Source organism: Anolis carolinensis, chromosome 3 (assembly GCF_035594765.1).
Source record: "Anolis carolinensis isolate JA03-04 chromosome 3, rAnoCar3.1.pri, whole genome shotgun sequence".
Lineage (NCBI taxonomy): Eukaryota > Metazoa > Chordata > Lepidosauria > Squamata > Dactyloidae > Anolis > Anolis carolinensis.
Window position 1 is genome coordinate 76,504,297 of NC_085843.1, and position 21,197 is coordinate 76,525,493.

Consider the following 21,197-nt stretch of genomic DNA (forward strand, 5'->3'; position numbering starts at 1 on the left):
AACCCCTCCCCCCCCCCCCCCGGCTACAGCCCTGGTTGGCAGGATATAAAAATAAAGGCATTATTATTATTATTATCCACAGATTCTCCATCCATGGATTCCACAGCCCATTGAAGAGAGCCATAAGGCTGATGTGGCCCTTGATGAAAAAAAGTTTGACCCCCCCTCCCCCGGCTACAGAGATGGCACAACTCCCTTGTTTTAACAGTTCCACTGTCTGTCGATTTTTTTGGGGAACTTAATTCAAAGTGCTAGTTATGACTTAGAAAGCTCTATATGGCTGGGTTTTGGGCTCTTTGGGTGATCCTATCCATTTCTTTGTGTGAGCCAGTCCAGGTTGCAAGCATAATTGGTGGAGATGCAAGACATGGCCTTTTTGGTGTTGTTTTCCTAGGGGTAGGTGAAAACCTTTTTACTCAGGCAGGCTTTTAAAGAAGAAAGCTTCTAAAGAGTGGGATGGGGGTGCTATGTTGTTTTTAGTTAAACTGTCTTTAACAGTTTTCTTTATTTTATAATTGCATTTTTATAGAATTGTTTTAATAATTGTAAATCTATTTAAATATTTGTATATCTTAATCATATTGATGTTGACAAGCTGGAATGTGTCCAGAGGAGGGCGACGAAAAAGATCAAGGGTCTGGAGAACAAGCCCTATGAGGAATGGCTTAAAGAGCTGGACATGTTTAGCCTGCAGAAGAGAAGGCTGAGAGGAGACACGATAGCCATGTACAAATATGTGAGGGGAAGTCATAGGGAGGAGGGAGCAAGCTTGTTTTCTGCTGCCCTGGAGACTAGGATGCTAAACAACATCTTCAAACTACAGGAAAGGAGATTCCATCTGAACATTAGGAAGAACGTCCTCACTGTGAGAGCTGTTCAGCAGGGGAACTCTCTGCCTTGGAGTGAGATGGAGGCTCCTCCTTTGGAGGCTTTTAAGCAGAGACTGGATGGTCATCTGTCAGGGGTGTTTTGAACACGATTTTTCTGCTTCTTAGCAGAATGGGCTTGGACTAGATGGCCCATGAGGTCTCTTCCAATTCTAGGATTCTGTGATTGTTGTGAGTTGCTTATCTGTCAATCCTGGGGAAATGGGGGGGGGGAGTAATAATAATAATAATAATAATAATAATAATAATAATAATAATAATAACCACAAACTGACTGACAAAGTTCTGGAACACAACACACCAGACATCACAGTTGTGGAAAAGAAAAAGGTTTGGATCATTGATGTTGCCATCTCAGGTGACAGTCGCATTGACGAAAAACAACAGAAAAAACTCAGCCGCTATCAGGACCTCAAGATTGAACTTAAAGACTCTGGCAGAAACCAGTGTAGGTGGTCCCGGTGGTGATGGGCACACTGGGTGACTGCTAAAAGATCTCAGCCGGCATTTGGAAACAATAGACATTGACAAAATCACAATCTGCCAACTGCAAAAGGCCACCCTACTGGGATCTGCACGCATCATCCGAAAATACATCACACAGTCCTAGACACTTGGGAAATGTTCGACTTGTGATTTTGTGATACAAAATCCTGCATATCTATCTTGTTTGCTGTGTCATAATAAAATAATAACCACAATAATAATATGCTATGTAGTATAGAATAATATACATGATTTATGAGCACTGTAGTACAGAATAATATACATGATTTATGAGCACTGTAGTACAGAATAATATACATGATTTATGAGCACTGAAGTTTATTTCCTTTCTAGCAAATTTTCGTGGAACCCAGCGCTGAAAAGGTTAACAGCTTTCCTTCTAGTAGGTGATGTCATGACTGATACAAGCATTTAAAGCACAAAGGATTCTGGGAACTGTAGTTTGTAGACCTTCCCATCCGTTTTCGTGCCTTCTTGCTTTAAGGTATGGTAACTTTTGAACCAGGAAACGCATGCCATAGTAAAGATAGTTTGCAAAAACGAAAGATAACTAAAATGTTATGGCAATCTGCAAGGTTATGGGCTTTATTTTCTTTCTGTATTTGGAGATGAGTGAAGCAGTGGATTTTTAGATTATTATTTGCACAATATAATGGTTTTGAGACTACAATGCTTTTAATTGTCTGCAGCACATAATACTGAGTTCTCTGGGCGCGTTTGCATAGGATCAAATGGCACAATGCCCAGTAAAGGTGGAAGAGTGGAGTTATCTTTTATTCTGTTTGCTACATAATTCAATACTCGGCAGCAGGCCCGTAGCCAGGATTTTGATGGGGGTGGGGGGTGGGCTGAGTCTGAGTGAGAGAGGATCTACCCTAGCAAACCTTTTATATCGTTATTCCAATACCCCCATGCATATGGGATATATTGAGCATGGTGATCAGATCATGATATGAATAAACATAACAGTTTAAATAATAAATGTAAGGCCTTCTCGCGGACCTGAGAATTTCAGGGGGGGGGGGGATGAAGCTCCTCAAGCCCCCCCTCCCCCCCGCACATGCCTGCTGGGCAGCGTGATCCAAGGAAACGGTGGTTCCTCCGGGTGAATTTACACTGCAGAATTAATGCATATTGACACCACTTTAACTGCCATGGCTATGGAATAGTGGGAGTTGTAGTTTTACAAGGTTTTTCGCGTTCTCTGCCAAAGAATGCTGGTGTCTCATCAAATTACAGATCTCAGGATTCCATAGCATTGAGCCATGACAGTTAAAGTAGTGTCAAACTGCATTAATTCTGCAGTGCAGATGCACAATCGGTGCTAAATTCAGACCCAGCATAATGTTGGACTAAGGTTTGAATCCCCGCTCAGCCATCTCTGTGTGATCTTGGAAAAGTCACACTCTCTCAACTTCAAAGAATGGCAATAGCAGTGGCAAACCCCCTCTGAACAAATCTTGCCAAGGAAGCCCCATGATGGGATCACTAGAAACCACAAAGGACTTGAAGGCACACAGCAACAATAATAAGCACTTACTCACAAATGGGCTCTATCGTATATAGAGTGTGCTTTTGACTCCAAAGTGTAAGTAGATTGCACTGTGAACATGCTAGACATGTACTGTTTCCCTGTGTTTATATACTCTGAAGTCACCACTGCAAAGTTTAGGGTGCTTGTTCAGGCAGAGGAGCCAGGCTGGGTCTACACAGTCATGTAATCCAGTTTCTGAATTCAGATTATCTGCTTTGAGCAGGATTATATGAGTCTACACTGCCATATAATTCAATTCAAAGCAGATTATCTGGGATCAGAAACCGGATTATAGGGCAGGGTAGATGGGCCCCCAGTATGCTGTAGGAGTCTGAGTGTTGAGATTGAATCCCAACATAGGCATGGAAACCCACTGCATGATTGCGAGCAAGTCACACTCTTTTAGAAAAGGCATGACCTTTTAGAGATCATAACCTTTTGGAAAAACAGTCTCCATAGCCTTTTGAAGAAAAAAGGCATTCACAACCATTTGAATATCATAGCCTTTTGTAAAAGTAGATCTTCTGAGAAGAACCAAAAACTCATATTCTCTTCAGTGGTATACAACCAGATGTAATTTGGCTTTCAGTTGTTAGACTGAGAACCTAGTTGTCTCCGATCTGTTAGGAACAGAGATTATGCCAATGCACAAAAACAGCATAGAATCATAGAGTTGGAAGAGACCTCATGGGCCATCCAATCCAAACCCCAGCCAAGAAGCAGGATATTGCATTCAAAACACCCCCGACAGATGGCCATCCAGCCTTTGCTTAAAAGCCTCCAAAGAAGGAGCCTCCACCACACTCCGGGGCAGAGAGTTCCACTGCCGAACAGACCTCACAGTGAGGAAGTTCTTCCTAATGTTCAGGTGGAATCTCCTTTCCTGTAGTTTAAAGCCATTTTTCAGTGTCCTTGTCTCCAGGGCAGCAGGAAACAAGCTTGCTATCTCTTCCCTATGACTTCCCCTTACATATTTATACAGTTTCAGAAGTGTTCTTTTCAGTGCCCAAAAACAACTACTCTCCCATAAAATATCTTGTTTCTATATTATGCTCTCAAGAGACAAAGATAAAGTAGACTTAGTTAAAAGTAACATATTTGGTTTACTCACAACCTCCAAGTATTCAGCATATAGGTACATAACTTGTCAATCCAGTTACAGATAGGTTCTGAAGTAGTTTCTCTGTGCAGATGACACAGGGCATCTTTCTTATGATTTTAACAGTCCAAAGTCTCATGGCGTCTCATGGAGTCTATTCTCTAATGGAGTTCCAGCTCAGAGTAGTCCCAGATCTGATCATGTGGTTTGTAGCCCCTCCCACAACCTCAAGAAACATAAAGGAAAGCTGCATACCAAAATATAGATATATAATACACTAATAAAACACAATCATATACACACAAAGTGGAGGCTTGAAGAAGGTTGTTACTTCTAACACACTCTCAGCTTCAAACCCAATAACTGTGGCCTCATCTACACTGCCATATAATGATGTTTGAAACTGTGTTATATGGTCAGTGTTTGCTGCATTGAACTGCATTACATGAGTCTATGCTGACCATATGGCAATGCAGATGGGTCCCATGATAACAACAACAACAACAACAACAACACTTTATTTATAGACCACCCTCTCTCCCTGAGGGGACTTAGGGCGGTTTACACACACAAAAAAGACAAACATTCAATGCCCTATGCAAATACAAACATCTCAACAATAGTACAAAGTAATCAAAATTAAATAATGATAAGCTTGCATTAGGGCCTGCATAAGTTGGAAACAAATTGAGGGGATGCAACAATAATAAAACTGTTAGTATGAAACAGTGAAATTTAATTCTAAATTGTATAAATCTATATTCACGAGGGTGCAGGGTTCTTGTTTTTATTATGGAACATGTGTTTCGCATTATAAGAGTGGATCTATTCTGCTCAGTTTTCAGATTCTGAAAAAGAAGTTCCTTTTTAAATAGTCTGCTTCATTATTTTGGGTATATTTCTATAACAGTGCTGAAGTTGTGTGCCACTTTAGCTGCTGATCCAGGGGACTAGTTCCAACATGCCTCAGAGAAATGGGAAAGTGAAAAATTGCAGGGCACTCCTAGGTAATTGTTGGAAGTTCAGTATTGTAAACAGCACACAAGCTGTAGTTATGATCACTAAGAAGCATAAGAAACATTTCCATGACTGTGGCTGGCCAGGGAATAGCATCGTAATACTGTGTTCTCTATCACTTCTGGTATGGACCCGTATAAAATTTTTCATGACCCAGCATTTCAGATATCCTTGTGTTTATTGCTAATTTTTGGAACCTCAGGATTTAGGTGAATGCCAAACTTTAGTGGCTGCATACTTGGTCCAAATCTCATTCTGATTTTAGCTCCTAATCCCCTTCATGGCTTAGAGCAAGCATGTCAAACTCATTTTCATCAAGGGCCACTTCTGCCTTATGGTTGCCTTCAAAGGGCTGTTAAATCCATGGATGAAGAATCTGTGGGTATAGAAAGCCAGCTATAATTTTTTAACATAGTGGTCAGTGCTCTTTACTTTTTACCCAGTTTGGATCCCCAGATGTTACTGAACAACAACTCCCATCACATTTCATTATTCACCATGCGGACTGGGCATAATGGGAATTGCAACATAACAGCACTTGTAGCTCTGAGGTTGGGGAAAGGTTAAATTATATTTTGAAGTCAAGTATCATATCCACAAGATTTGTATCTAAATCCAAACTCCACTATCCTAACAAAAGAGAACAAACTGCCCCCTTCCAGATGTTACTGTATCACAACTTCCATCAGTTCTAGTCATGATGTCTAATGATGAGGAATACAGGAGTTGTAGTCCAGCATCTAGAAGGCCACATAAAATGACATGGTGGGCCTTGAGTTGGTATAGTTTGCATTCGCCTTTAAGAGCCCTTGTCTGTGGGGGGCAGTCCTGAAAGGAATAATCTTTGATGGGAAAGAGGACTAGAAATATGAGGTTCATGTGGCTACTACTTCAATGGTTTTTTTTCAGCACCATCAACTGTCTCAACCATGTGGCTTTTAAGTTTGATTTTAATTGTGCTATTTTAAATCAAGCATCCAGAGAACTACAGTTTGACCCCCCAATTCACAAGTTCAATCCCCACAGTTTCAGTTACCTACACACCAAAAAATACCCCCCTCCCCCCATAGTTTATGGGTGTCTTCATGTCCTTGTGTGTTATTCTGGTATGCTTCTAGACCAAGTATAGTCAAAATATAGGTTTCAATATAATCTGTGATTTTGGGTATCTATGAGGTGTATGTGTCTTGGAACATATCCCCTGCTGATAAGGTTGTACTGTTATGTATGGAACCCCTAATGGCGCAGCGGGTTAAACTGCTGAGCTGCTGAACTTGCTGACTGAAAGTTCGATGGTTCAAATCCAGGGAGCGGGGTGAACTGTTAGCCTGGTAATCCTGGTATTAAACTGGAACTATCTTTCTCATGTTTTGATTGAAAAAGACATTGCAGTTTTAGAACAGCAGATCGCAAGGGTGAATAGTTCCCTCATATTTGCACTTTATCTGACTTTGTGTGTGAGAGAAATCAAAAACAAATATGAAATTTGATCTGCTTGCATGATAATAGTGTTTTCAAGAGAGAGCTTAACCTTCAAATGATTTTGTGGAGAATCCCATACTATTCAAGGAGAATGGTTTGAAAGACAAGCTTTCCCTTAATATAGTCTTTTTCCACACCAAGCCTTTTTATTTGTGGGAGTATTCAAATGTGCAACTTTCTTACCTACATTTGAATTGGCATAATCCTAAGTAAGGTAAAGGTAAAAGTTTTCCCCTGACATTAAGTTTAGTCGTGCCCGACTCTGGGAGTTGGTGCTCATCTCCATTTCTAAGCCAAAGAGCTGGCGTTGTCCATAGACACCTCCATGGTCATGCGGCTGGCTGTTACCTTCCCACCGGAGTGGTACCTATTGATCTACTCACATTTACATGTTTTCAAACTGTTAGGTTGGGAGAAACCGGGGCTAGCAGCGGAAGCCCACCCTGTTCCCTGGATTTGAACCACTGACCTTTTGGTCAGCAATTCAGCAGCTCAGTAGTTCAATCCACTGCACCACTGGGGACTCCTATTTATTTATTTATTTATTTATTTATGTATTTGCGACATTTATATACCGCCCTTCTCACCCCGAAGGGGACTCAGGGCGGTTTACAAGTATATATACATACAATATATTATATTATACAACTATATCGCAATATTATTAGTAATATTGCATGTAATATAAATATACAATTATAATAGTGAATTATAATAATTATTACATTGTATTACATCATAATATTATTATTAATATTACATGTATATACAATGTATTATAATATTAGTATAGTATAATATTATTATATATCATTATATCATTAAATTGATACAGGAGACATGGTGGAAAGATGTCTTCCCGGCCCCGCCTTCTTCATTCTGCTCCAGATATAAAACTAGCATAGCATGTTATTGCGGATAGGGGCCTCTAGCTGATGTAAAGAGGCAAGATGGAAGTCTCTTCATGGCCCCCTCTTAGCTCTGGCACCCGAGCGTCAGTTGGAGATGGTGAGAGAGTCAAATATGTTCCTAAGTCACCTGAACATATTTGTGCTAAATTTATGTAGATCAGTGTGTTCTATGCTGTATTGGAAGGAGGGGCTGAAAAATATTTTCCCCAATATGCCAAAAACTGAGACTTTATTCATGACTATTGGCTAAAATTGTTCCATTTTTCCTTGCTGGAGACTGGAAACTAATGGCTCAAGAGCCAGCACCAGTCCATGGATTACCACTTTGAGAAGCACTGATGTAAACTATCTCTCTGACAAGTGACTTGGTCCCCTTACATTTTATTTGAAGCTGCAATTTTCTTTGGAATCAATACATTTATTTGCTTGGTGTTGAAATGGAGGATGAGCTTGATTCTGATATTAAACATGCCCTACCCTTCGTCTCAGTGATCTGATTCTACATAGTTAATTCTCTGCTCTTCACAGAGCTGGTAGCTCCCATGGCAAGGGTGGTGGTATCCACTCTGGGTCTTGGTCTGCACTTTGAAGGACTCATCCAGATTTGCTTTGGGATCTCCATAAGTTGGAAATGCCTTGAAATCACAGGACAACAATCACGATTATAAGTTCAGCACTTTGGATAGTTCCTTATAGGTTCAGAAGCAAACCTGGCACAGATTGAACAATCCACTGACACAGAGGTCACTGGCTCCCATGGGCCGTTTCTGCATTCATTAGCTCAGGAGAAGGAGGCTCTGGGGACCTATAGTGGCATGTCATCTTCAGCCCAATTTTTTGCCTCTTCTCAAAGTGGTCAGTCATCTGGCAAGAGTGATATGTCATCCTCCAGCAACCTCCAGATTAAGTTTTTGAAAACTCCTCATGATTCTGGGATTGTTACTCTCAAAATGTTTGAGTGAAGGAGGATGGAGGTATAGAAAGAAACAAGCCACAAGAGTAAAGACAAAGATCCACCCAGCGGAAAAGTTTTCTTAGCATACATCAAAGAAACAACTGACTGCACAGGGAAGCTGATGAAGAACACAACCTACAACCTGGACACAGCATATTATCTGAGAACACAGAAATACTGGACCACTCTAACAAGCACCATGTCAGACTACACAGAGAAGCCATACAAATCCACAAGCATGTGGACCAGGTGTCCTCAAACTTTTTAAGCAGAGGGCCGGTCCACAATCCCTCAGACTGTTGAGGGGCCAAATTATCATTTGAAAAAAAAATGAACAAATTCCTATGCACACTGCACATGTCTTATTTGTAATGTAAAAAAAAACAACAAAAATGAAAGAACAATACAATATTTAAAAATAAGAACAATTTTAACCAAGACAAACCTATCAGGATTTCAATAGGAAGTGTGGGCCTGCTTTTTGCCAATGAGATAGTAAGTTTATTAGTATTGGTATTGCTGTTGTGTGCCTTCAAATAATTTCAGACTTTGGGCAAGCTTAAGTCTAAAACTGAGGGCAGAGGCCAGGTAAATGACCTTGAAGGGCCACATCCGGCCCATGGGCCTTAGTTTGGGGACCCCTGATGTGGACAATTTCAACAGAAAGGAGGAAACCATGAAAATGAACAAAATATGACTACCAATATTAAAAAACCTCTAAAATTAGGACAGCAAATAAAGAACACCACTTAGAAAACAGGAATTTCAGACATGAATAAATCAGGGCCAGCTAACACCTCCCAACAAAGGATTCACCCAGGTAGGAAACAGCCAGGCCTTGAAACTGAAAGACTAATTAATGCTAATCAAGGTGGCCAATTGAAACATTCACACTTGTCTCAAACAGACAAGAATTATTTCTCCCATCCTGGACCTTCCACAGATATATAAACCCCACTTGACTAGTTTCCATCACACCTCACAACCTCTGAGGATGCCTGCCATAGATGCAGGCGAAACATCAGGAGAAATTGCTTATGGAACATGGCCATACAGCCTGGAAAACTCACAGCAACCCATAGAAAGAATTGCCTTTTTTGCACATGTGCAGTCCCCTTATAGATCACTTTAAGAAGAGAATGTTGGTTTGTGGATAGAAAAAAGTTATCAACTGCTGCATTGGGACATTGAGATTTAGCCTTTCTCCACCTTTCAATATATTTTCCTGTACTGTTTTCCCCCATATAATTTGCTGGCTCTCTGATTTCAAATACACAGTATAATGTGGGCATCAGCTTCTCTCTGCTTTTATACATTCTACATAAGCAAAAGTATCCAACCCCCCAAAAAGCTTGTTGTTGTTGTTGTGTGCCTTCATATTGTTTCTGACTTATGATGACATGGCATTTTCTTGGCAAGATTTGTTCAGCAGAAGTTTGTCTTTGCTTCTCTGAGGCCGAGAGAGTTGTCCAGGTTCACCTAATGGGTTTCCATGGTATTTTCTGCCTTTCTGGGCTCATATCCTTACACTTGAACTCTAGTCTCCAGATCCATAGTCCAGTGTTCAGACCACTACATTACTATACCAAAACTTACCATGATTTAAACCAGCTAAAGTTGGGCATTAATATCCTCTTGATTGAAACTGAGTGGGAGAACTATACTGTAACCAACTGATTTTCATAGAGCTTAAGTCACAAGGTGCTTTAGCTGGTTTGTCTCCTCTGCACATGTTTGCAACGCAACCAGTGAAGAGTGTTTGTTGTATTTAGCTTTACTGTACTTGGCTGCTAGAATTTTCATCAAGTGAAAGTGGAGAGCTGCTTCCCTATAAAGCCACACCACCTGTCCCTAACTAGTCATTTCTCTGCTGTGTGTGATACTCCAAGTGGTTGCTGTCCCTGTCACTCAGTGGGAAAACAAATCTGTTTCAGAAACTGTGCGAGCTTTCTTGAATGTTCCGTGTCTCTCTTAAAAAGCAGAGCTCTGTGAACTACATCGTATGCATTTTAACACTAAGGGGCTGTAGTATTTAAAGCTTGTTATTATTTGTTTCTTGAGAGAGATTGGCTGGCTATTTTTGTCAGGTGATTCTCCCTCCAAAGACCTTCCTTAAATATAAGAGGAAGCCTGCCTAAATTTATTTTTATTTTTCAGGTTGCTTTTTAACCCAATTAGTTTCTTCTGAATTTTCCCTGCATTATTTGGCGCAGCAGGTTGTATAAACGGAATTCTTCACGGAATCAAGATGTGGCTGGTGAATTGGAAGGTGAGGATGCTTTACATTTGTAAAAACATCGCATGCACATTTCCATGCCAATGAGTTTAGAGTAGTTTTCTATATTCTATGTGGATGGCTGCTTCCATTAGAGAATTTCTTAGCTTTGCAAATACACTGCTTTACAAGTATTCTGTGTTGTGTTATTTGGATCATTTTTTTTCAACACGTGAGCCCTTTTGTAATGAATGTAGGGCTATTATTTTGTTTGTGCATGTTTCAACTTGTCTTTGATTCACCTGTCATACATTTCCCTGGGCTCTTGCTTTCCTAATTCTGCCATTAACCCACTGTTGTTAATAAGCTTATCATGAGTTTGCTGTGCAGAGAATTGTCATGGTTACTTATCAGGACAAATGTGATATCATTTGAATTGCAGTGGTATGGTTGTTACAAACAAAAAACTCCATATTCATATGATTTCTTAACAATAAGCTGCTGTTACAGATGATGTTAAAGGATGTGCAGAATATTAGTCTTATTTTTTCAGTTTAGAGTTTTTAAAAATGAATCTAAATAAACAAAAATAGGGGTTCTTGTTTCAAAGGTTGCTGGTTCAAATTTAATCTGGGGAGAGCACGGATGAGCTCCTTCTTGGATTTATCAAAAACACGTCATGCCAGACTACTCTGATCTCTTTTTTCGATAGAGTTACGAGTTGGGTCGATACAGGGAATGCCGTGGATGTAGCGTACCTGGATTTCAGTAAGGCCTTCGACAAAGTCCCCCACGACCTTCTGGCAAACAAACTAGTAAAATGTGGGCTAGACAAAACTACGGTTAGGTGGATCTGTAATTGGCTAAGCGAACGAACCCAAAGGGTGCTCACCAATGCGTCGTCTTCATCATGGAAAGAAGTGACAAGTGGAGTGCCGCAAGGCTCCGTCCTGGGCCCGGTTCTGTTCAACATCTTTATTAATGACTTAGACGAAGGGTTAGAAGGCACGATCATCAAGTTTGCAGACGACACAAAACTGGGAGGGATAGCTAACACTCCAGAAGACAGGAGCAGAATTCAAAACGATCTTGACAGACTAGAGAGATGGGCCAAAACTAACAAAATGAAGTTCAACAGGGACAAATGCAAGATACTTCACTTCGGCAGAAAAAATGGAAATCAAAGATACAGAATGGGGGACGCCTGGCTTGACAGCAGTGTGTGCGAAAAAGACCTTGGAGTCCTCGTGGACAACAAGTTAAACATGAGCCAACAATGTGATGCGGCTGCTAAAAAAGCCAATGGGATTCTGGCCTGCATCAATAGGGGTATAGCGTCTAGATCCAGGGAAGTCATGCTCCCCCTCTATTCTGCCTTGGTCAGACCACACCTGGAATACTGTGTCCAATTCTGGGCACCACAGTTGAAGGGAGATGTTGACAAGCTGGAAAGCGTCCAGAGGAGGGCGACTAAAATGATTAAGGGTCTGGAGAACAAGCCCTATGAGGAGCGGCTTAAAGAGCTGGGCATGTTTAGCCTGCAGAAGAGAAGGCTGAGAGGAGACATGATAGCCATGTACAAATACGTGAAGGGAAGTCATAGGGAGGAGGGAGCAAGCTTGTTTTCTGCTGCCCTGCAGACTAGGACACGGAACAATGGCTTCAAACTACAGGAAAGGAGATTCCACCTGAACATCAGGAAGAACTTCCTCACTGTGAGGGCTGTTCGACAGTGGAACTCTCTCCCTGGGGCCGTGGTGGAGGCTCCTTCTTTGGAGGCTTTTAAGCAGAGGCTGGATGGCCATCTGTCGGGAGTGCTTTGAATGCGATTTCCTGCTTCTTAGCAGGGGGTTGGACTGGATGGCCCATGTGGTCTCTTCCAACTCTACTATTCTATGATTCTATGATTCTATGATTCTATCAGATCCAGCTCCATGCAGGGACATGAGAGAAACCTCCCACAAGGATGGTAAAAACATCAAAACATCTGAGCGTCCCCTGGGCAATGTCCTTGCAGATGGCCAGTTCTCTCACACCAGAAGCAACTTGCTGTTTCTCAAGTTGCTCCTGACCTGAAAAAAAGCATCTTAATCGCGTTTCTTCATGGCTGTCCTTTCAATTCTTAACTGTCTACATTTCTTGAGTACAATAGCCAACATCACCGACCCTGCCTTAAAATATATCGCTACTGTGTTGTGTACAAATGTCCAAAGAGTGAAATGCATGCCCTCTTTTTTCCACAGATTGGGAGGGGGAGATTACAGATTGAATCCCTTCTTCTACTGAACCCCCCCCCCCCCGGGTGGCCCTGGGCAAATCACACTCTCTCAGCAGTAGAGGAAGGCAGTGACAAACCTCCTCTGCAGAAATCCAGCCAAGTTGACTTGAAGGCATATGATAACCTTTAAAAACTGCATGTGAACAGCATGGCACAGAGCATTTTTTCTTCTTGCGTATCATTTGACAGGTTATTTGAATAGTTGTTGTTTGAAGGAAGTGGAAGTGACAGATGCAAAGTGGAAGGAAATATCATTCAAAAATATGAATAAATCTTCCTACAAAAAGTTGTTTTGTATTCAGGTAGCATATGTATTGCATGGGATTTCCAAAGAACAAAATATGACCAATATTTTCCCCAGCATTTCACTTGAAAACATGCGGGAGGGAGGGGGAAACTACTAGTGATCCAAATGCCCTTTGAGCAGTGGTTCTCAGCCTAGGGTTCCCATATTTTTCTGGCCTTCAACTCCCAGAAATCCTAACAGCTGGTAAACTGGCTGGAATTTCTAGGAGTTGTAGGTCAAAAACATCTGGGGACCCCAGGTTGAGAACCACTGCCTTAGAATAACAATGCCTTTCAAATGTTCCTTCTCATTCGAAAACAACAGAGACTAATTTAGCGAAAATCTTCTTTCAGCATAGTACAGTGACTAGTCTGGGCCTTTAGTAGTAGTTGTGTTTTTACAAGAGTGACTGAACATATTTGTGTTTATGTTTTTTTGTTTGTTTTAGGTACTGGAAAATTTTCCATTGCTGATGTACATTTTAGCTGCCAAAACATTAATTCTTTGCTTAGCATTTGCTGGGGTAAAAATGTACCAGAGAAAAAGGCTAGAAGAAAAAATCAAAAAAGAAGAGGAAGAAAGGCTGAAAGGGGCAGGCAAGAAAGAAAACTGAAGGATTTTCCAAAGGTATGGTTTGACATTTTTTTGATAATCTGGAACTGTCCCTCAGGGGAATGGGAGAGGGACAATATCCCCTTGCACTCAAAGGATCATGAACGGATTTTGTGGCCTTGCACTCTAGTCTGGATCTCTATGCATTGATTGTATATCAGATTATAAATGTAGAGCCTCTAGTTATGGGGGGATTATGGCCCAATCGTATGCCCCCCCCCAAGCTCAAAGTTCTCAATTAGTGTTTGTGGCTTCCAGACGCAGTGCTCTTGTAACGTCATTGATGTATTATTTCCATGCATGCAGATAGGGATTATCTGACACCCCACTTGTCACTGTTGCTATCCCTTATGGCCTATTAACCCAAGTTTTCATTGTCACACCCTTTAGCATAAAATAACATGTAGTTATATCCTGTACAGCTTGGAAATGCAACATATCCTAAAGTTGCAAGGGGACTGCAACTAACTAAGATGAGGGATGTTTCATTAAATTCCCGTGCTGCAAATTTTCCTCCTGCATATATGATTGTCACACATAAGTATTCTGTTCAAAAGGTTCTTGCTTAGATATGCCCCATTTGTATGGAAATGTTGTAATTTTAAAAGTGGCCCTGCTAAAATCCTTTTTTGTTTATTATCAAACAGTCATGCTTGATGTTACCTGGGTAAAATACATTTAAACACGTTTCTTTGAGTATTCATGGTTTGGGATATAAATATCTCCAAAGGTTGTGGTCTCTAACCCTTTTTTTGGGCCTAAAATATATTTTATTTTAGTAAGGTTTGTGCCAGCGCAGTGCTCTGGAGACTACACTTCTGTATTTAAACTCTGCTGATTGCTATGGAAACATGGACACTTAAAAAAATATTTAGCCTACTTTAAAAATACCTTAGAAATAAAACAGAAAGGGCATATATTTTAGTTGTCATCCTGACCTGGTCTAACATTTTGTTCAAATAAATGGCATGTAGGAATGCTTGCTGTCTTGGACCTGTATTGGGCTGTGTCATCTAAGGGTAGAATAATCACATCAGAATTTGTATCTATCATTCTGGAAAGGCTCAGCCATAAAACAATGAGAGAAGAATTTTCACTGTAATCCAACTGTTTTATTCATAAGTACTTGGCTTTTTGTATCTTCTTCCATCCTCAGTGCAAATGCTCTCTGTTTTAGATTCAGGACAACCTAGAATTGTGAAATGAATGGTTTGTGGCCTTGCTTCATGACATAGGAGATGGGACTGGATGAATTCTTGATCCCTTTTTAGGTTTATTTTAGAGAAGTTATGTTTATCATTTTTATAAGAGAAAAAAAACTAAGAAGTTGTTACGAACAGAAAGGGAAAATCTTAACTGTGACAACAACAACAATGGTCAGAAGCAAAACTCAAAATACATCAATATAGTCTAAACATGTACTTGTGTCAGAGAAAAGATGATAAAGTCAATTTTCCACTGTTCCAATGGTACAAAAGTGGGAGTGATAATAAGCATATACAGTAGAGTCTCACTTATCCAAGCCTTGCTTATCCAAGCTTCTGGATTATCCAAGCCATTTTTGCAGTCAATGTTTTCAATATATTGTGATATTTTGGTACTAAATTCGTAAATACAGTAATTACAACATAACATTATTGCGTATTGAACTACTTTTTCTGTCAAATTTGTTGTATAACATGATGTTTTGGTGCTTAATTTGTAAAATCATAACCTAATTTGATGTTTAATAGGCTTTCCCTTAATCTCTCCTAATTATCCAAGATATTCGCTTATCCAAGCTTCTGCCTGCCCGTTTAGCCTGGATAAGTGAGAGTCTACTGTACTTATTTAAATATATTTTTGTAGACAAAGTTACTGTATATGCAAAAATGGTTAAAACATTGTGCATTGAAACAAAATTGTTGCATTCACAATATACTGGATACACTTATTTCTTTCTATAAAAATGAATATACAGTGCTCCCTCACTAATCCGCGGTTCGGGTTCCGCGGATTCGCTGTTTTGCGGATTTTTCCATCCGGCCTGCCCTCCCCTCACAGGCAAAAAAAAGGACTCAGTAGGCCCTGCCTGCGCCTCATTGCCTCAGGAACAACAAGGAAGACAGTACAGTACATTAAAAGAGGAAAAGAGGGAGGGAGGGAGGGGGACTATATTTATTGAAATAAATAGAGTGCCGCTACTTCGTGGTTTTTCACTTTTTGCGGGCAGGTCTGGAGCCTAACCCCCGTGAAAAGTGAGGGTACACTGTACTCCTATGCCCAAGAGGTTGTAATGTTCATAAATGAACAATGTTCTTCTTTCTTGTTGAGGAAACTTCCTCTATTTCTCTCTTTTAATAGATGAATAAACTCCTCTTCACATAAAACTGTTGTGTTTACACATGAAGAGTGTTCTTATTAGTTGTTGTATGAAGACAGATTGAACAAACTTCTCTAGGACAGAGTGAAAACTCTCAAAACTCTATCCCATGACAAAGATATTGTTTGGAAACCAGCTGACAAAGAGGAAGTCATAGCTATCATCAACAAAACGGATTATAGGAAAAAATACATAGACAACTTTCTGTCAAAGACCATTATTCTTGTTTAGACAGAGATCGTACCAAACACATTAGAACTATTGTTTTGGAAGGACTCAGTTTGGGATGCATCACTGAAAGAGAAAAAAGACTTTAGTCACTTTACATCCACGCACTCCAGTTTTATCTACATTACCCAAAATACTTAAAAATACTATGCCGCCGGCAAGCCGGCCCATTGTGTCTGAGTCAGGGTCAGTCCTCGAATCATTAGCGAGATTTGTTAATTCTTTCCTGCAGTCCTTTGTCAAACAAACAATGTCTTACATGAAGGATACTAAAAACTTCATTAGAACAGCTCTCAATTCCTGCAGACACTGTCCTAATGACGATGAATGTTACTTCACTATGCACTAGTATTCCATTACCAGAAGCACGAGAAATATGCAAATACACATTAGATTTAAGATCAAATGTACATCTCCCCACTCACTTTCTATTGGATTTAATTGATGTGGTTCTTGAGAAAAACTATGTTAAGTTTGAGCAACACTTTTATTTTCAGACTCAGGGTGTGGCTATGGGCATTAAAGTTCCTCCTTCAAATGCTAACTTGTTTATGAATTAAACAACCCTTAAAAACAACTTGCCTTATGCACAGATGCTAAGAATTAAACGCAACTGCACCCTACAACAAGACTTTGAACATAACATGGAAACAGTGAAAAAACAATTTAGAGATAAGGGCTGTCCGAAACATCTGATTTACAATGCCAGCATCAAAGCATCTAAAATTCCTAGAACCACCCTATTGGAGGACAAAATTAAACCCAGGGACAATAGATTGGTGTGGCCCCTCACATTAACTACCTTATCCAAACACGCAATTAAAACAGTTAAAAAATACTGGAATGAGTGACATACCTGGATGTGAGAATCCCCCTCTAGTCGCTCACAAGAGAACACAAAACATTAAAGATCTGTTGATACATTTGGATATAAATTATCAGCAACAAACTACCGAACCCAATCTAACGGGTAATTTTGTGTGCTCTATATTCCCACAATTTGTACAGGCAAGGTTTTTTTTTTTTAAATCATCACACTAAAGTTCAAAACAAGATACATCACTTTGCCTCCTGTGCCACTAAAGGGATAATCTATGCTCTTACATGTCCCTGCTCATTAATGTACATTGGTCAAACAAGCAGGGAAGTCAAACTTCATATTACAGAGCACAAAAGTAAGATTCTATTGACTCGATTCTTTACAAACACTTTGAGGATTTTAACTATAATACTGAATCATTTCAGGTGGAGATTTTAGAAGTTGTCTTACCTCCTAAGAACATTGATTTTCAGACCAAACATTTGCAATGAGAATCATTTTGGATTATTACTCTCCAGATGGAACATCCAAAAGGGTTGAATAACACTAACTTATATTATTGCTTTTTGTAAATTTGTGGTAATAGCCCTTTAAATGTGATTCATGTATAATAGTTAATATACTACCCTGTTTCCCCAAAAATAAGACCTAGTAGAGGTTTTACTGAATTGCTAAATATAAGGCTTTCCCCAAAAGTAAGACCTAGCAAAGTTTTTGTTTGGAAGCATGCCTGCCGAACAGAGCATGCAGGATTGGTAAATGTACGTACCATATATTGTTGTACATGGAAATAATGGTAGTAACAAGAAATTTTTGATAGGATTCACAGTTTGTCTGGTTATGCTGGTTTGTGATGGCAACTACCGTACAGTATAGAATAAATGTTCATTTTTTGTTCAACAATAAATGTGAATTCTTCTTCATGGAAAAATAAGACATCCCCTAAAAATAAGAGCTAGCACATCATCGGGAGCAAAAATTAATATAAGACACTGTCTTATTTTCGAGAAAACACGGTATATTACAATCACCTGGTCTTCACAGGCTTGCTATATGAAGTAGTAGTTTTAGCCATTCAGTTTGATACTAGCAATGGAATAAAACTCCAAGCAGAGCATCACCTAGGAGATCTTGTTTTGAGTACGTTGATTGTATTATCTATATTTTGCATGTTTTATATTGATTGGTTTATATAATTCGATCTGTATTTATGGAACAACTTTTAGCCACTACAATTATTCCCTTTAGATTCCATACCACTAGAAAAGCAACAAATATAATTGATTATAGTCCTCAATCATTAAACCTAACAGTAAGAACCCAACCACCAGATGAAGACTCAGTGAGGAGTTGAAACCAGTTGTGAATTGTGGACTACTAGTCCTTTTTTCATGCAACAACTAGTAAGAACACAGTTTGTCTGTGAATACAACAGTTTTATGTAAAGAGGAGTATATTCATCTATTAAAAGGGAGAAATAGTGGAAGTTTCCTCAACAAGAAAGAAGAACATTATTCATTTATGAACATTACAGCCTCTTATGCAGAGAAGTATATTTATCTTTATAGAAGGAAAAAAGTGTATACATTATATTGTGAATGTAACAATTTTATGTTTCATTGTATTATGTATAAACCTTTTTTGCATATATCTTTGTCTACAAAAATATATTTAAATATATGCTTAATACTACTCTCACTCTTGTACCATTGGATCAGTTTTGCTTTCTGGTCCAAGGGAATCCATTGTCTTTCGTATCACAGGAAAAGATTATGTCAGGACTCTATGTGGCTAACCAGATTTATAGGCAAACTTAGTTCCTTTTCACTCCTCAGGATTACAGTTCTTTGATCCACTTTAACTGCCACAGTTGCATCCTGTGGAATCTGGGAATCTGAAGTTTAGGAAGAAGCATTAAGAGTCCTCAAACTAGAGAACTTTAGTGCCTCACCAAACTACAGATCCCAGAACCTAACAGGATGGAATCACGGCTATATAGTATGACCATTCTAAGTCTAAAGAGTCCAGGCATCGTAGTAGTCTGGTTCTGATTGAATTTGGAAATCTTACTTTTTGGATTCCACTCCTAGAATCCCTCAGCCAGTGTGGCTACATAGCTTTTTGTATAGTAAGATTAATTTTTATTGGCTCCTGGAAATGTAACTGCCTTGTTTTCTGTTCAGTTTTTTAGGCACTTGGCAGCTTACTTGGATTCATATCCATGGAGAGTTGAAGACTTTCTTCTGTGCCAGAGAAATTAATTTCTCAAGAGCATCAATTATTTAAACCAACATTGTCTTGAATTATTATTATTATTTGTATGAGTAAGAAGAATATTTTGTCACCGCTTTATACAATAAAAACTCTCTTTGTAAACTGGTGTGCTTCATTATACAATACAATACAATTCTTTATTGATTAGTCACTTTTGACCATATCAAAACATGTAAAACATACAATACGTACACACTTACGCATACATACAATAAAACCATGTAAAGATGTGTGCTTCATTATCTACATGTAGAGTATGATAAAAGAGGTTGTTTGAAATGTTCTAATGATGCTCACATCTCATGTTTAAACAAATGACAGGTTTTGGTCTAAATCTGAATTGTATGGAAGTTAATTTGCCAAGTGTACTCCTTTTCCCTCTGCAGTCTGACCCAATTAAGGATGTATCTGCACTGTAGAGTTAATATTGTTTCATACCACTTTAACTGTCATGAGTCTATGCTGTAGAATTATGGGAAGTGTAGTTTTACTAAGCCTTACTTACTTACTTACTAATATTGAAGTATAAGTCAGTCTTTCTCTTTGCAGATTCAGCAACTTAATGAAACTCTTCGTGCTGAGAGGAGGGAAAAATCTCTCCTGGATCCTAATTGGAGTTTTCTGATGCTAAGCAGAATTCTGGGTAATGTAGTTTAGGGCAGGGCCTTTCGAATTATCTGCCACAGGGCTCCTCACCTTCCCACACTATGTACATTTCCCAGAATTCTGTGCTCTCTCAGTCTCTTTCATTCAGTTTATCCTGCCCTGCTGCTTTCCTCTCCTCAAGGCGAGAGACCATTAATATAAAGAGCAATTGCAGCCTTTTGTGGGTTTGTCTTGCTTGCGTTGAAAATGAAACTGACTTTGATAGGCTTCCTAGCATTATAGAATTCAAACAAAAAATATTGGGTGAGTTTTGATTTTTAAGTTTTTACGTGGGCACCTCCACATCTTCTTAATGTCTGTTCATATATACAAAACTTACAAATTAGATACGACGTACTAATTAAAAGTGAAGTTCTACACACCCCTAATAACTATATCTATGAAACTAGAGCTGATGCTGTGCTGGGTAATTGGATACTTTTCTGGCAGCAGAAGAGCAGTTCTATGCTATCCTAGTGCTGGGTGAATACTTGGATTAGGACTCCACTGAAATTTAAGAATGTATTAAATAATTTAGAATACAGTGCACAGATTATCTCAGAATTAAGCTACTTTCAGCTTAACATTGAAAGAAATCTTGGTAATAACCGTGGGAATTACTCCTGTATATTAGAAAAATTGAAATTTACAAAGCAGTGACACCTTTATTTGGCCAACTCCACAGCTTAAAACACATTGTGCAATCTTTCAAAGCTCCGCTGTCTTCTTCATCAGTTGAAGGTGTTAAACTTCATACAATCTTAAAATCTCATGCCTATATTTTGTTTCAGATATTACTCTGTTGATATGATGATATTGTGAAGTTTCAGTACAGGCAGAGGGTATAACAGTCTGATAACATTTCAGTTCCATTTTTTTCCTGTCAGGAGTGACATCAGAAACTGCAAGTTGCTTCTGTTGTGAGAGACTTGGCAGTCTGCAAGGAGGTTGCCCAGGGGATGCCTGGATGTTTTGATGTTTTTATCATCCTTGTGGGAGGCTTCTTTCATGTCCCCGCATGGAGCTGGAGCTGACAGAGGGAGCTCATCCACACACTCCCCAGGTTGGATTCGAACTGGCAACCT

General features: G+C 39.4%; 1 protein-coding gene across 1 annotated transcript; it reads left to right on the forward strand.

The window, feature by feature from the left end:
• Nucleotides 1-1,745: 1,745 nt before the first annotated feature.
• smim11 (small integral membrane protein 11) lies at nt 1,746-19,569 on the forward strand. The gene is made up of 4 exons (XM_008107543.3): nt 1,746-1,878; nt 10,550-10,661; nt 13,620-13,798; nt 19,377-19,569. The coding sequence occupies exons 2-3, from the start codon at nt 10,641-10,643 to the stop codon at nt 13,782-13,784; spliced, it is 186 nt and encodes a 61-aa protein (XP_008105750.1). The 5' UTR covers nt 1,746-1,878; nt 10,550-10,640; the 3' UTR covers nt 13,785-13,798; nt 19,377-19,569.
• The last annotated feature ends 1,628 nt before the right edge of the window (nt 19,570-21,197 follow it).

What these genes read in the sequence shown, in the direction of transcription:
- smim11 (XM_008107543.3), top strand. Translation starts at nt 10,641, where the DNA reads ATGTGGCTGGTGAATTGGAAG. An exon ending in TGTGGCTGGTGAATTGGAAG is followed by an intron (nt 10,662 to 13,619) that starts GTGAGGATGCTT and finishes TGTTTGTTTTAG; the next exon opens with GTACTGGAAAATTTTCCATT.